The sequence below is a fragment of the Chiroxiphia lanceolata genome, chromosome 18, assembly GCF_009829145.1.
Source record: "Chiroxiphia lanceolata isolate bChiLan1 chromosome 18, bChiLan1.pri, whole genome shotgun sequence".
Taxonomy (NCBI): Eukaryota; Metazoa; Chordata; class Aves; order Passeriformes; family Pipridae; genus Chiroxiphia; species Chiroxiphia lanceolata.
Window position 1 is genome coordinate 7,206,749 of NC_045654.1, and position 14,906 is coordinate 7,221,654.

General features: G+C 53.2%; 1 protein-coding gene across 1 annotated transcript in view; it reads right to left on the bottom strand.

Moving 5' to 3' along the window:
• Window positions 1-584: 584 nt before the first annotated feature.
• MYO18B (myosin XVIIIB) overlaps window positions 585-14,906 on the bottom strand; it is a 54,540-nt gene continuing 40,218 nt past the window's right edge. The window contains exons 39-43 of the mRNA XM_032706137.1: window positions 9,719-9,852; window positions 8,606-8,647; window positions 8,151-8,312; window positions 2,113-3,413; window positions 585-1,314 (exon numbers count right to left, since the gene is read on the bottom strand). Of these exons, the coding sequence (XP_032562028.1) occupies window positions 2,114-3,413; window positions 8,151-8,312; window positions 8,606-8,647; window positions 9,719-9,852 (1,638 nt within the window). The 3' untranslated portion in view covers window positions 585-1,314; window position 2,113. The remainder of the gene's footprint in view (window positions 1,315-2,112; window positions 3,414-8,150; window positions 8,313-8,605; window positions 8,648-9,718; window positions 9,853-14,906) is intronic.

The following is a 14,906-nucleotide window of genomic DNA, read 5'->3' on the forward strand; positions in this document are numbered from 1 at the left end:
TGCATGAGTCACGCATTGCAAGAGGGACACCTGGAAGCACAGGGAATGTCACTCTGAGCGGAGCTGCCTCCTGCCAGGCTGCCGGCCCTGCGGAGCCGCTGGGACCGAGGGATTGCCGGGAATTGCTGACGGGCGGCCGAGCAAAGTGCTGATGTGAGCCCTCAGCCCCAGGCTCCGCATCCATCGCTGACAAGGGAAATGCTGCTTGCTGCAAGGCTTCGCTTTAAATTAGACACGAATGTGAAGAACCCGAGAGGAAAAACAAAATGCTGAATAGTGACCAATTGGCCTTTCAAGCCCCCGCTGCCCGTGGCCACCTCGGAGGGGCCAGCGAGGTTGTGCAAACTGGTGCAAATTTCACAGTCTAGCAGATGACTTAGAAATCCCTGATGGAAAGGAGAAGTTTGCACGTGGACCTGTACCATTTTGCCCCAAACCTGTGACCAGTGAGTAAATTTGGATCTCTTCTAGGCTGAGGCTGAGATATGAGCTTTTCACATATGCAGAGAGACAGGCTTGGCTCTGCACCACCTCCACAGACCCGCTCCCACTGCAGGGAAAGGAATGACAAGAAGTGACCTGTGTGTCAAAGAAGCAAATATTTTATTGTGTAAAAACTAAGCAGACATCAAATAGAGCCGCCCACTGCCCCACCCGCTGCAGTGCTGCCTCATGTGTCACTGGGATGTGCCTGGATGTCACAAACGGGCAGGAGCCATGGAAGCTTATATGGATCCATCTTCAAATACCAAAGGAATTATAAAAGCTTCAGAGCTCCCCTTTTACTGGTGTCACACCAAGACTGAACAGTATGACCTTTGGCCATTGGGATGATTTTTGAGTAGTGCTGTGGAATGAGACACCTGAGCTGCATCTCTGGGTTAAAAAGACGGGGTTTGGTGTTCCTCCAGCTCTTGTCAGCGTGGCCTTTCCCTGGCCATGGCACATCCTCAGCATCTGTGGCAGCCACTGGGTTTTAATTAAAGCACCAACTCCTGAGTCAAACAACTGCAGGAGAACAGGAAAGTCTCTTGTCCCCATGGCTGGCCCTGAGCAAAGCTGAGGCACTGGGAAATGGGGCAGGAGCATAAGGAAACCACAGTATGTCCAAAACCAAAAAAGTTCGTAAAACCATCCCATGACTTTCAGGGAGCCCTTTGCAGTCGCTGCTCACATGAGGTGTGTCCTACCAGGAGCAGGGAAGCCATCTGCCTGACGTGGCTCCTCGTCGCTGCGGCTTTGGGGTTCGGCTGCTGCGCTTTATCAAAACAAATTCTGGAGAAAGTGGGACGTTGCATTATGCAAATGAGCTTCCTGGAAAGAAATGTTTTATTAACACACGCTCTCTTCGTGTGTTGGCTTAGTCAATTTGGTCACAGCTTGACATCCAATAAGTTAGTCTAAAGGCAATGGTTTTACAAAATGTTTTTCTAATCTATTTTAAACACTTAATTACAGTTGTGGCGCATTCATTAGGGACTTCACTTTCAAACCTGGATTGCAGCAATAAATCCTAATTCTCCAAGTGTCAGCTGCAATACAGAAATGGCATCCAAGTAGGTGTCAGAGGCTGTTGATAACTGGGGGAAAGTATGTCTGCACCAGGCATGAGCCCAGTCCTCTGGAGAGGGAACCTCCAGCATCCAGCCCAACCTGATTTCTAATTATCCAAACAAGGTTGGGTCCCAGAGAAGTGAGGGCTTGGGGGGCTTGGGGGATGTGTCTGCTGGGTGGTGGTGTGGGAGCTGAGGGATGCTAATTTTGGAAAACCCCTGTGGATTCAGGGATGGTGCTGTGACCAGCTCTTGGGGTTGGCTCTGGCTCTGGCAGTATCCCCATTGTCCTCCCCCTTGCAGCTCTGAAGGTGCCAAAGAGTGGGCAAGGGGTGGCCAGTCCCAGTGCCACACACCCCATGGGACATCCTGGCAGCGAGGCTGAAGCCTCCCATGGCCTGAGATGCTCTGATATGCTGGGAGGAGCATTGGGACCCTGTCTCCACGCACTCCCCCACATCAGTGCAGACACTGAGGAGGGGCAGCAGCTCGGGGCCAACAGCCCAAACCTGTCCCCACTGCCCTGAGCTAGTGCCAGGCAGTGGCTCAGCACAGTTACCTTAGTCTTTACCCAGGTACTTCTTCATGATGCTGCTGACATCGTCTTCCTTTCCTTCAGCCTCGGCGCGGTGGCTTGTCCCGCTGCCCTGGGTGATGTCTTTGCCACTGGACCCCTCCCCATCCCCTCTCTGGGGCTGCGGCCGACGCTTGATGCTGTCGGCACTCCGGGAGGAGAGGAGGGAACCAGAGGATGAGGAGGAGTCAGAGGGATCTCCAGGGTCTTCCCGAGGGGCCGGGCTGCGTTTGGCTGTGCCCTTGGTCTCAGAGGACTCCAAACTGCCCGCTATGGCCTCATCCTCGAAGCGGACGGTGAGGGGCCGGTGGCCGTCCCTTCTGTCCCTCTTGGACTTGGCCAGGCTGCTCGTGGAACGGGATTTGCGAATGGCCGGGAGGAAGTCGTCAAAGTCGACCTTGGTTCTCCTCTCGTAGTTGAGGGTGGGTATTCGCCAGCTGAAGGGGTCGCTCCCCTTCCCCTCTCCCAGCCCGTCACTCGACAGGGAGCTCAGAACTCCCCCGGAGCCCCTTTCCAACTCCACATCCTCCAGCGACGGCTCCAGGCAGCTCCTCCAGGAGCTCGTCCGCAGCGTGCCCGGCCCCTCCATCCCGGCAGCTGGAGAGCTCGGCCGGCGGCCGGAGCTGTCCAGGGATTGCAGGAGGGAGTCGTAGGAGCCGAACTTGAATGCCCTTTTCAGAGCTGGGGAGCGTGAGGGCTCGGCCGGCTCCGAGGCCATGCTCCGCAGGCTGGAGGAGCGCGGGAGGCTGGCGCTTGCTCCTTCACCTTCCCCTACCTGATTCCCGTCTAGCTTGCCCAGGGCATCCTCCGCCGCTGGGACAGCCCTGCAGCGCCGCAGGGCCGCGGCGCCAGTGGTGCGGTAAATGGGCAGGGGAGAGGTTTCCCCCAGGGCCGGGTGCCCCGGCTCCCGCTCCGCTCCCCGCTGCCGCCGCAGCTCCTCCACATACTCGGAGAGAGCTGCCGACGAGCTGGGCAGCGGCCCCGATGCCACGGAGAGCTTCCTCCTCCTGGGTGCCGTAGGAGAGAGCGCGCTGGGGAACCTTCCGTCCGGGGCAGGGGAGCTCCCCCGTTGCAGCACCGACGGGGACGTCTCTCCTATCCTATCCACTGACTTTTTCGGGCTTTCCTGCTCCTCATCATCTGCTGCAGGTTTTCCATATTCCCGTCTTCTAGCCCCGAGCAGGGGACTTGCCACCCTCCCCGGATCCGCAGCATCGCTGGGCCTGGCAGTGCTCCGGGAAGACACAGGAAGGCTCAGCGCTGGGTCCTTGGCATCTCTGCTCACCCTAAACAACAAAAATTGGTGTTAGTTTAGTCTGTGGAATTACCAGTGACCGGAATGTCATTCAGCAAGGACAAGGCCGAGCAGCAAAAAGCCAGTATTGGCATGGGAGTCCAGCATTGGGCAGCAGTCAAGGATTTTATCTTAAATAACTCCAGGTCAGCCAGCCCAGATAATCCCCAGCGTAGAGTGTGTGGAGTGCCTGGCTTCAGCTCTGCCAAGCCAACACTTACCTCCAAATATCCTTTTCCTTGACAGATTATAGCAATATGTAGGATTTATTTTATTTCTGTCAAAGCCAAAGATTATTCACTAAAATTTTATGAAACCAGCTTGTGGTGCACCCCATACGCATCTTAATGTTATTGCGGGACATGTTTCACCCAGGCTGCTGCTCAAGGAGTTCTGAACTGCAAGAGCCCAGTAACACCCGGGCAGGGGCTGCACATCAAGCGAGGGGTGATGGCCAAACATGATGTGTGGGGCTGGGACCTCACCCCAAGACAAGGGCTGATAAAGGAACCACATGAGATCCACCTCCATTCACCCCTGAGGAGCCACACTGGTCACCCCACTTGAGTTTCTCTGTAGCCTGTCCCTGTCCTCATGCAGCTGATGCACAGAGATGGGGAGGTTCTGCAGTCACCCATGGGCTGGGGGTCACTGGTGACACTAAGCCCCTGATGGGACACTTTATGACACTCTCCAAGAACCTACATTTGTTTGCTGGCAACTGCCAGCACCTCAGTGCCGTATCCCCACTCTCAGGTACCCCAGCATTGCTCAGTCAAGGGGAACCCAGGACTGGCCTGAGTGGGAAGTCTGCTGGGATGTGAATTTGAGGAAAAAAAAGGAGGAGGGAAAAAGAGAGAAAAGGCAAAGTAAAGTAGTAGAACCCAAATAACAAACCCAGCTCTGGGAGATCAGCAGCCTCCGAGGTGCGGGAGCAGCGGTCAAGCTGTACATCGCTGGTAATGAAGCATCCTGCCCCGGGAATGTTGGTGTTGCCATGGGAATGGGGGGAGAGCGGATAATCCAGGCAGTGCGTGGGATGCACTCGGACTAGGCTCTGCTGACCCGTGAAATAATTTACATTCTGACATGGGCTGAAGACAAACTCCACGGCTGGGAAACGTGATGGCAGAAGGGAAGGGGGAATGGAGCAGCTCCAGGTTCCCTGCACCCACCAGTACAGCCTGGGGCACAGAGGTGCCCACCTGCCCTGGCACCCACCACCATTCCCTGCTCATTAAACCAGTCCAAACCATTTGATTATTCAACACAAAATGGATTAACCAGGGATTTAATCCCCCTGAATCCCTGCACCTTCCAGGGCCACCCCGCACTGCCGATGAATAGTTTGAGACATTTCGAAAATGCGGGTATTTAGGATCCTAAATTGCATTGCAGTTAAATAGCTGGTATAATCCTTCCATGAGAAATTGTACAAAAATTGCTCCAGTCACTCTGCATGTTTCCAAATAATATTGTAACCTGGGTGCTGCATGAGCAGCTTTCGTAATTTAAACACCAGTATAAGTGTTTTTATTTGGGTTTTAAGGCTGAGATAAAAGAGAGAAGTGCTAATGAGCTGTGAACATGGACAGTTACACATCACTATCTATTGTCCTGTTCAGCATGATGGACAGTTACTATTTTTATGAAAATCTTTAGGGCCTGAAATGGAGTGAAAGCTGCAGAGGTGGGACAGTTTCAGCTTCCACATCTGGCATGAGCCTGGTTGCCAAGGCCCCACAGCCCCGGGGTCCAAGGAGGGGTGGAATGGGATGGTGTTCAAGGTCCCTTTGAACCCAAATCATTCTGTGATTCATTTCTTTAGCCCTGATGGTTACCAAAAAACATCATGCCAGAATCATGCCTAGTCTTCATCATCCTCATCCTCCTCACAAGGCAGGGCACAAGAGCGAAACAATCCTATCCCATTTTGTGGCATCCTCTGCTCATCCATAAAATCCCTGGTGAATGGCAGATGTGCCAGCAATAATTCCCAGGGCTCGGAATGACCTGGGAAGTCCTGGAGGAGGGTGATGCTGCAGGACCATGAGACTGCTCCAGCCCTGAGCAGAGCCCTGCTCCTCCATCATCCTCAGGGAAGATGATTTTCCCAGGCAAAGGTAAAATCAGGGCCGGACGCCGAACTCAGAAGGCGTCTGTAAGCCAACCAAGCTCTGCAATACACCATTCACACCACAGCAAATGACATACAACAATAATTAGCGACGATTACAGAGCAATTAACATGATTACAATTACGTTAGTTGAAATAATTTATACAATAAAATCCACGCATGCTTTGCAACACATGACCAGGGCTGAAAGTGTGGCTCAGCTGCTTTTCCTAGGAGCTCATAAATAAAGCCAAGACAACCCCATTTCAAGAGGGAAGATTCACTGGCCTAATTTCTGTCAGAAAAGGATTTTCTTGTCACACCATCATCTACAGAAGAGCTCCCACTTTCCCATGTAATGATTTGCTTTTGACACAATCGTGCTTAAAAATAAATGTGTCGGATCCCCAGCAGCCTTGGGACAAGGATTCCTGGTTCTGTGAACTAAGGCGGGACGGGAAGAGATGCCAGGGTTATGTCAGGGTGATGCTGGGGTGATGCCAGGGCTGTGGATGCCACAGTGCCATGGGTGGAGAAGCAGAGCCCTGGGCTGTGGATTCACTCCCTCCCTGCATCTCTGGATAACCCCACTATCGCAGCACAACCCTGACTTGCCTGGAAAGGGGCAGAATAAATACATAAAGATTTAAACTGGCTTTTTAATAAAAAAAAATTATATTTATTCCAACCCTGCACCGTGTCATATTTATGGAGGCTTAGGTCTGCTGGACAGCGTTCTGTACAAGCATTTAAAAAGCAGAGAATTAAAGGTTCTGTTAATCAAAGTTCTCCTTCCTGCAACCACATGGGCGGTAGCAGCCTCCACGCTCTCCTCTGGCTCTTGGCAGCTGTTTGTTCAGCAAACACCCCAGATGTAGTGCTGAGCAGCCAACGAGAGCAAGACTCATTTTTCATTACTGGGTGCTTGTGTAAGACAAAGGAATCTTAATAAGAAGAGCTCATTTCCCTGATCTCATTTTTATTACCTTACCAGTCTCGTCCTCTGTTTGTTTGCACTTCATACACCCTCGCTCCTATTTCCATCTTAGATTAGCTGAAGACAAACACAGCCCCCACACCAGGATTTGCAATGTGCCCCTTCACGACCCCCAGCACCGAGGACGACGGTCACACTGTGACCAGGGCTGAGGACAATTTGTCTTTCACAATGGCCATAAGCAGCCCAGTCTCTCACAGAGTCCCAGAATCTCAGAATCATTCAGGTTGGAAAAGACCTCCAAGATCATCATTCTGTGATCTCCCTGCAGGTCCTTGCCCTACCCAAATGCTCTTAAACTCTGCCTTTGTACCGCTCCAAACTGCTCCAACTCACCCAAGGTGTTTCCTGCAGGGGGACTTGCTCTTCAGAATGTTAATTCTGACAATAGTGATTCCCCTGTACAAGGCCTGTGGGTGCCACAGGGACAGATCTCACCAGAATCAGAGCAGGGAGATTAATACTAACAAAATTGCACTCTGCAATCCTGACCAAACTGTGTCAGCTTGGAGAATCTACCTACGGACCTGAACATGAGCAGGGAGCAGGTGGGAGCTGCAGTGAGCTGTGCCCAGTCTCAGCCTGGCACCTGCCCTGGTTATGGGGGCAAAAGCTGGGAAAACAGTGATGTATGTCCCAGTACACCACCCCTGGGAAAGCAGTGAATCAGAGAGACCCCGAACCACGGGCTGCAGGCAGGAGTAGTTCCAGCCTGCAGGCAGGGCACTACAGGGGCTGCAAAGGGGGGCACTGCCAGCCCTGCCCACCCCAAATTCAGATGGTCGGCACCTTCCCCACCTTCCCTACAGGGAGGTGATACTCTCAGGGATAATGCTTTCTGGATCCATACAAGCCCTGCTCTGCTCCCTGCCCCAGGGTTCAAAGCTCCATCCCTGCTCCACCTCTGCCCTCCCAAGCCTCCAAGGGGATGACACCCTCTTCCATCCCCTCCATCTCCCTCCATGACACAACCCCCAGACCCTGATTCACGTGGCCTTTCAAAACTCAACTTGTGCAATTGCTTCACACATGAACCAAAAAGAACCAGTTTCTCTGTGACTCGGTGGTGCTGGGGATGGCTGTAAAATGGGGTTTGTGTGTGGGTAGGGGTGTTCCTCTGATGGGCACCAATTTGGGCTGGACAGGTGAGCACCTACTGAGCCCAGGCACCCTGAGGTATCTCCCCTGGAGCCAAGTGGGGGCAGCTGGGCTGTGTGAGTGCTTGGGCCCCTCTCCAGTTCCCTCACAGCCTATGAGCATCACCATCAAAAATTAACATATCTGATATTAGAACTGTAGAAACGCATCCCACTTCCTCAGCCAGGAACGGCGAGCATATGGCATACAAATCCTCAAATAGGCTGCATCGCCTCTTTAAATTATCTCCAGAGAATACATCAAGGGATGTTATACCGCTTGGAGCATGTTTTTGATGTAGTGACTTTCATCTGGTGTTTCACTGATCCTGGTGTGGCAGTGACTGCCTTCCTTGATTTGATGTTTTGACCTCAAACTCCACAGGTCCCGCCACAACCCCAAGCTCTGGTTCTGCACATCCTGAAGGAGCCCAGTGAAAGTGCATCTGCAACATCCCCCATGCACACGGGTCCCTTACCTCAGGCTCTGGGTGCTGCGGCTGCCAATGGACTGTGCCGAAATGCTCCCGGCCACGCTGGTACCTGCCAGGGATGTCCAGCCCGTGGATGAACTTGGCCAGGACCTGACGCTCTCTGCAGGTTCCAGACTGAGTGTGGAGCCAACACTAGAGCAGGCATCCCTGTGGAGAGAGGAGAGACCCCATTAGATCTGCAGGCACAGGTGGGAAGGCACCAGCTTAGAGGAGTGAGAGCATCCCACTGGGATAAGAGACAGAGCTCAAAGGGAAAGGGAGCGGGTCAATGGGCATGGGGCACACATCAGATATCTGGATGTCACTGTGACCCCTGTCCACGCAGGCTGCAACAGCCAGTGGTCTGTAACCCATCCCTGCAGCAGTCAGTAATCCATAACCCATGGCAGAAGCTGGCACAGGCTCCTGCCTGTCAGCAGCAGCTCCCCGGGCTCACTCACGTCTCTCTCCTGGAGCACAGCGACTCCCGTGCCGTCTGAACACTGCAAGGGACAACAGGAGAACAATGGCTCAGGGGGCCTCCCCAAAGCCACCATACAAGGCTGAGGAGGGGAAAAAACTGACTCTATCAGAACTTGCTGCTCTGGCAGTTGGTATGACCAGAGCAGGGGTTTGCATGAGCCAGCAAACACCCCCAAAACAGCCAGAGCAGCGGTGCCACAGAGACCAGGGCATGGGCAGAACGGCTGGAGAGCCCTCGCTGCTCCCTGCACGGGTCAGCCCTGGCTGAGCCAGGACCCCAGGGCAAAGGGCAGAGAGCAGAACACTCCAACACATAACACACAGCTCCTCCTGCAGCCGCTGCCATTCCCGCTGGGAAGCACTTCTCACCTCTGGCTGGTGCATCGGCTGCATTGGAAATCACTTTTCTTTTGAGAAGGAGAGAGTGTCTGAGCTCACGGTTTCTATCTCACCCTTCCCTGGTTTAATCACTACACAGAGCAAATCTCCTTTCACGGTGTGCTGACAAGCACACCTCTGCTCTTAATTTTTTTTAACTCATTTATCTGTTTTGTCTCCATTTGTCACAATGCTTCTTTAGACATGTAGCAGAGGGGAAAATTGGAGGGCTGTAGAAATAACACCTGAAAAATGCACTGGAATTTTTTCCTCATTTTTTTGCTAGTGAAATCCTCTACCCAATCACCCAGTTCCATTGGCTCCTCCAGCTCTTGTGGCTCATAAAAGTAGGATTTTCACTCGATGAACCCAGCACTGGGGCACCCATTACTGCACCCATTACTTCCAGGAATGGGACACACACTGCAAATGGGGCTTTTCCCACCCTTTCTGCTCAGTTTAAGCTGGGCCACACAGGATGATTTCAACGGTGAAACCTTTTCATTAAACCTTCCATTAACACCAAGTCCTTTGTTCATACATGTGTGCTGCTGCAGCAAAAACACATGAGGACAACAATATGCAGTTACAGCTGCCCTGGCATTGGCCAGCACAGCATCCTTCCTCACCACACAGGAGCTGAGCCTGCTCCTCTGCAGCCCCCACAGCCCTCCCACAGCCCCCACAGCCTCCCACAGGCCCCCATTCCTCACCTCTCAGCATCACTCTCGTCGCTGGACCGCAGCTCCTCCAGGGCCACCTGCAGGTCTGCGATGCGTCGGATGGAGGTGCCCAGATCAGCCTGCAGCACCTGCCGCACCTCTGCCAGCTCTGCCAGCTGCTGCTCCTGCACGGGTGGCAGTGGGTTAGTGCCTGCACCCCGACACGGCACCCAAAACCACGAGCAGGGTGTCTGCTAAAGCTGCCCCCACCCAGTGCTCCCTGTGCCTGCCAGGGCTTGTCACCCACACTGCCCCTCGCGGCACCTGCAATAGCTCGTGGAACATAAGTTTCATCTCCTTCCAGCGCCTAAACGGGTTCCAAGAGAGCTGGAAAGGGGTTTTGGACAGGGGTCTAGAGTGACAAGACAAGGGGGAATGGCTTCACACTGACAGAAGGCAGTGTTAGATGGGATATTGGGAAGAAATTCTTCCCTGTGAGGGTGGTGAGGCCCTGGCACAAGTTGCCCAGAGAAGCTGTGGCTGCCCCAGGCCTGGAAGTGTTCAAGGCCAGGTTGGACAGGGCTTGGAGCAACCTATCTAGTGGAAGGTGTCCCAACCCATGTCAGGGGGTGGAACAAGACGATCTTTAAGGTCCGTTCCAAACCAAACCATTCCAGAATTCTACAATCTTACACAACCCACGTGGCTTCCTGGTCCCAGCATCACCCACAGCTGGGAGGCCTCGCAGCACATCAAGGATGCCAACTTGGCACTGCACCCCTGTGTTCATCACATTCCAACTTCTTCCAGCCAGGAAGGGACTCTTCCTACTGTTTCTAAGCCATCACAGGGCAGAGGGAGGGGGCGAGGGAGTGCGAGCCGCAAATCCGCGGTGATTGAAGCTGCCAGCTGTGAAATCGCCATCGCGGCGGTGACAAGGTGAGGGATGATTTGCAGCAAGGCTGCGACAGGCCCCGGCGCAGGAGCCGGCACACTGTCACACCAAATAATGGAAGTCCTGGAATCACTGGACACCCGGGCCCGAGGGGAAGAGCATCTCAGTTCATCAAAACATGCAAAGAAATAGCCCAGTTTGGGTCTCACAGCATCACAGTGGCTTCTGGAGATGCACCAGTATTGGTGAAAACCCGAATGTTTCTGAGAAATGCTTTCTGAAACTGCATGCTTCTGAGCCCTCTGCTTCCCTCCCGGCTCAGGCAGAAAGTGGAAAGGACTCGTTTCATCAAGGGAACTGCTCCAAGCGGCATAGGATGACCCAGGTAGTGGAGATGCTCCCACACCACGGCTGACCTCAGGGGCTCAGGATGGGGCATGCAGTGAAACACCGACCCCCAAGAGGAGAAAAGCCCAAGGGGACAGAGCCTCAGGCTCCAGGTGCCTATGTGCCTGTGCTCAGCTATTTGGGACTGCAGGATAAGGCAGCGAAATAACCACCAGATAAAGAGCTCAGCCCTTCCACAGGCTGATAAGAGCCTCTGTTAAACCTGCTCTTTGGCTCCAGGATACGGTGCAAATTAAATATAGTTCAGTGGCTGCATTTAATTCCTCTCTTCCGTTCTTCTCTTATTAACCTGACAGAGATGGGCAGGGAGGCAGCCAGACACACAGCAGCACACCTCTCCCAGCACCCTAACCCTGCTTTCCCCAGCCACTGACAAACAAAATCCCCCAGGGATGGTTGTGGGAGCAGCAAATAGTGTGTCCTGGTGGCTGGTGGGGTCCCCCCCGACCTCACTACCTTCTGCATGACAGCCATAGGAGAAAAGGGACCTCCACAGGGCTGATGCTGCTGAGCTGAGGCTCCAGCCTGGCTCCCCCCAGGGATGTCCTTGGGCATCCACAGTCTGTGGCACCCACACTGGTGGCCTTGGGAGGGGGATGTGGGGTGATACTGGGGACTGTGGGTAACCCTGGGGTGCCCTGACCACAGGCCACATGAGTGGCAATTTTAATGTGAGCCTGAAAATAAAATACTTGTTTATCCATAAGATCGCACACTGCTCAACGCAACATCCCACTTGGCCCAAATCTCATCCACAGAGGCACTTTATGGTATCCTCTGTACCCTAAAATGTGTCAAGGAAAGGAATAATTATGTCAATATAATTCTATTTCAAATGCAAAATACCATCTTCATAACACAAACTGACAAAGCTGGTCCCAACATCAGGCCCCTGGCACTCAGGGAGCTGTTAGACACCTTTGACACACGCTGTTTCAATCTAAATGTAAATCCAAGAAGCATTTCCCTCTTCCTACAGTTCCTGGGCTGAGCACTGACTTCTTCATGCAGGATGAGTTGCAGGGCAGTGCTGGCTGTTTGTTTCCCCTGAGCAGGAAATGGGGGCAAATAAAGGAGGAAATACGTTCATTGAGAAAACTCATAATATTGAGCAAACAGAGCTGCAGCTTGACCGGGGGGCTGCAAGGACCATCCTCTGCTGTCAAATCCCTGTTGGCAACAGAACTCTGGCTCCTTCCACCAAACCAGTCAGTCGTGCACAGCAGGACTGGCCTGACCGGCTCAGAACCCCCAGCTGATGCATATTTTATAGCCAATAAATAAAATATATGTTCTGCCTGGTTCCGAATACATTTCCAAACCAGATCCTCCCATTCACGATTGGTGGACAGGTTGCCCCAGAGCACAGGGACAGCCGAACCCCAGCGGCACTGTCCCACTGGCACGTCAGAAGCCGTGATTTTAGAAGGCTGAGGTTGATTCCTACTGACAGGGGGCCTGGATTAAAGGCTCTCCCAAGACAAGGAACACAGAAGCTTGCTTGGCCATGGCCAGCACACAGCAAATCCACACAGAGCTGCTGCTCACAGCCAGACTCGTGACCCCGCCCGCGGGCTCACAGGAGGAGGCTGCCTCACATCCCTGATGGAAGGACCATGACAACATGAGCTAAACTGCAAAAATCATTAACTCCTACTGTGAGTGACACAGTCAAGTGCTCAGCAGCAGGTCTGGCCTGCTGGATGCCTTTCCCTGTGGTTCCTATGGACCCCCTGCACCCCCCCTGCTCAAAGGCCCTGCAGCCCCCTGACCCCTCCCGGCACCACCTGCTCTCACTGCAGGGACAGTGGGAAAGGAAGAGATTTGCTGTGAAGGGGAAATATCACTGACACTTTGCACAAATCCAGACAGGAGAAAGCCAAGGAACACAGCCCCTGGCACCCTGACACCGTGACACCCCTGCCACCCTGACACCGTGACACCCCTGCCACCCTGACACCGTGACACCCCTGCCACTGGCACGGCTCAGCAGCAGGGCTGTCACCGAACCCAGAGCCACAGCAGGAGAGGTCAAGGCAAGAGCAGGCTCTGCACCAGCAAGGACAGTCAGCAAGGATAGGAGGAGATGTGGGTGGGCTACGACCCCGCCCTGCCCCTGCACAGCTGGCAGGTGACACCCCTCTTTCCATCACCTCCCTGAACATCATTGCAGCTTCCTCCTGCCATTTGCAATCCAACTTTTCCAACAGCCAGGAGGAGATGCTCAAGCCCTCTGCAGCCAGGGCAGCACAAGGGGCACTGGCTGGCAGCTCAACAGGGAGAGGGGGGACACCTCAGTCAGCAGCTTCCTCCCCTTCCCCCACCTCTCCTCACCCCGGCTTTGCTTTCATTGCTTCTCTGGAAAAGGATTTCTACACCCTGTTTTTCTTAAGAGGTTTTTTTTCCAACTAATTTTGTCGCAGAAGCATTTGAAGAGAAGTTAAAAGGAAATAAACAAAATCAGCAGGGAAATGGTTTGTGGGATTCTAAGAGACGCCCAGGCCGGCACCACAGAGCATCCAGGGCCGTGTCCTTGTCACCACCTTGTATTTCTGTTTGTGGTTCTGCTGTGACAACACAACCCTTGCATGCTCCCATCCACCTCAAGTGAAGTGTAATCTAATTAGTCCAATTTGGATCACTTTTCTTTAAATAATTTAGTGTACACCTGCAGTATTCATCCATCATTATTATTTTTAATTAAGTCATTAACTCGCAGGTTTTCAGAGATTTTGAAGTGACAAAATTTGCGCGGTTGAAGAGTGAGGGATGGGGGGGCGGAGGGGGGGGTGAGGGGCGAACAACACCGTAATTGGTGTGTGAGCAGCCACCAGTGCTGATGGATTCCTAAGGAATTTACTCCTTTAAAGGCAAAGCAGAATCACAACAGCTCTAATTAGCACATACACAGCCGAGTTTTCACTCCTGGCTCCTCCATCACCCAACCTCACCTCTAAGGACCGGCTGCCTTTGATGATAATTGTCGTTACACTTCGTCAAAGTCATTAACTGTTCAAGGAAAGAGCAGCTGGAAAGACCCAGGAGAAGGCAGGGAGGGGGCTGAGGGCTGAAGAGACATCAGAGGGTTTGCTGGGACCCTGCTGGGAGCTGAGGGTTTGCCTGGGTGGGACTGTGGCATTCCCAGCTGGAGGCACAATCAGCTTTTGCTTTGCTTCTAGAGTTCACTGAAAGCACCAAAAAGAACGCTTTAAAGTTTGCAAAGGAACAAAAAAAGAATCCTAAAGCTCAGGCTGTGTTGTGTTACACAGTGTGGTCATAGTGGGGCTGCAGCACACAGATCTGCCAGCAAAAGAACCAGAAAAAAAGGTTATTTACAATGAGGTCTCACCTTTTTTTTACGGAAAACCCAAACCTGTGAAGAATATCTTCACACCTGTACTTCAGTTTTCTGTAAAATTAGGTAATTATTATGCTGATGAACTTCACAGCTTCATTAAAGAAACCCGATTTTAGGATAGCGCCGGCAACCCCCTCCCTCACCGTGGTGTGCCAGGGCCAGGGGCTCCAGAGTTAGTGGAGATGTATGTGGGTACTGAGGGCCAGGAGGAGACATAGTAAGTCTCCCTGGATTGTGCCTCAGCCAGCCAGGGCTTCATCCCAGCAGGATCAGCCCCTGCTTTTCCCTGGGCATCCCATCAAGGCAGCACCTGGCTCTCCAGGCAGGAGGGACTCCAGGGGTGCCTGCTCGTGGCTGGACCACATTCCAGAGTTTTCATCCCAGTCCCATCCCAGAACCCCCAGCCCAGATGACTGGTTTCTCCCATGAAATCCAGGCTGAACAGGCAGTTCAGTCAGCAGCAGCACAGCCAGCACCATCTCATCCTATGAGCAGCCTCAGGAGGGAAACCCCAGATGGTGGCTGGCCCCAGCAGCTGTGACAGCAGCTCATCGCCCACACCCCACCCCCATGCCTGG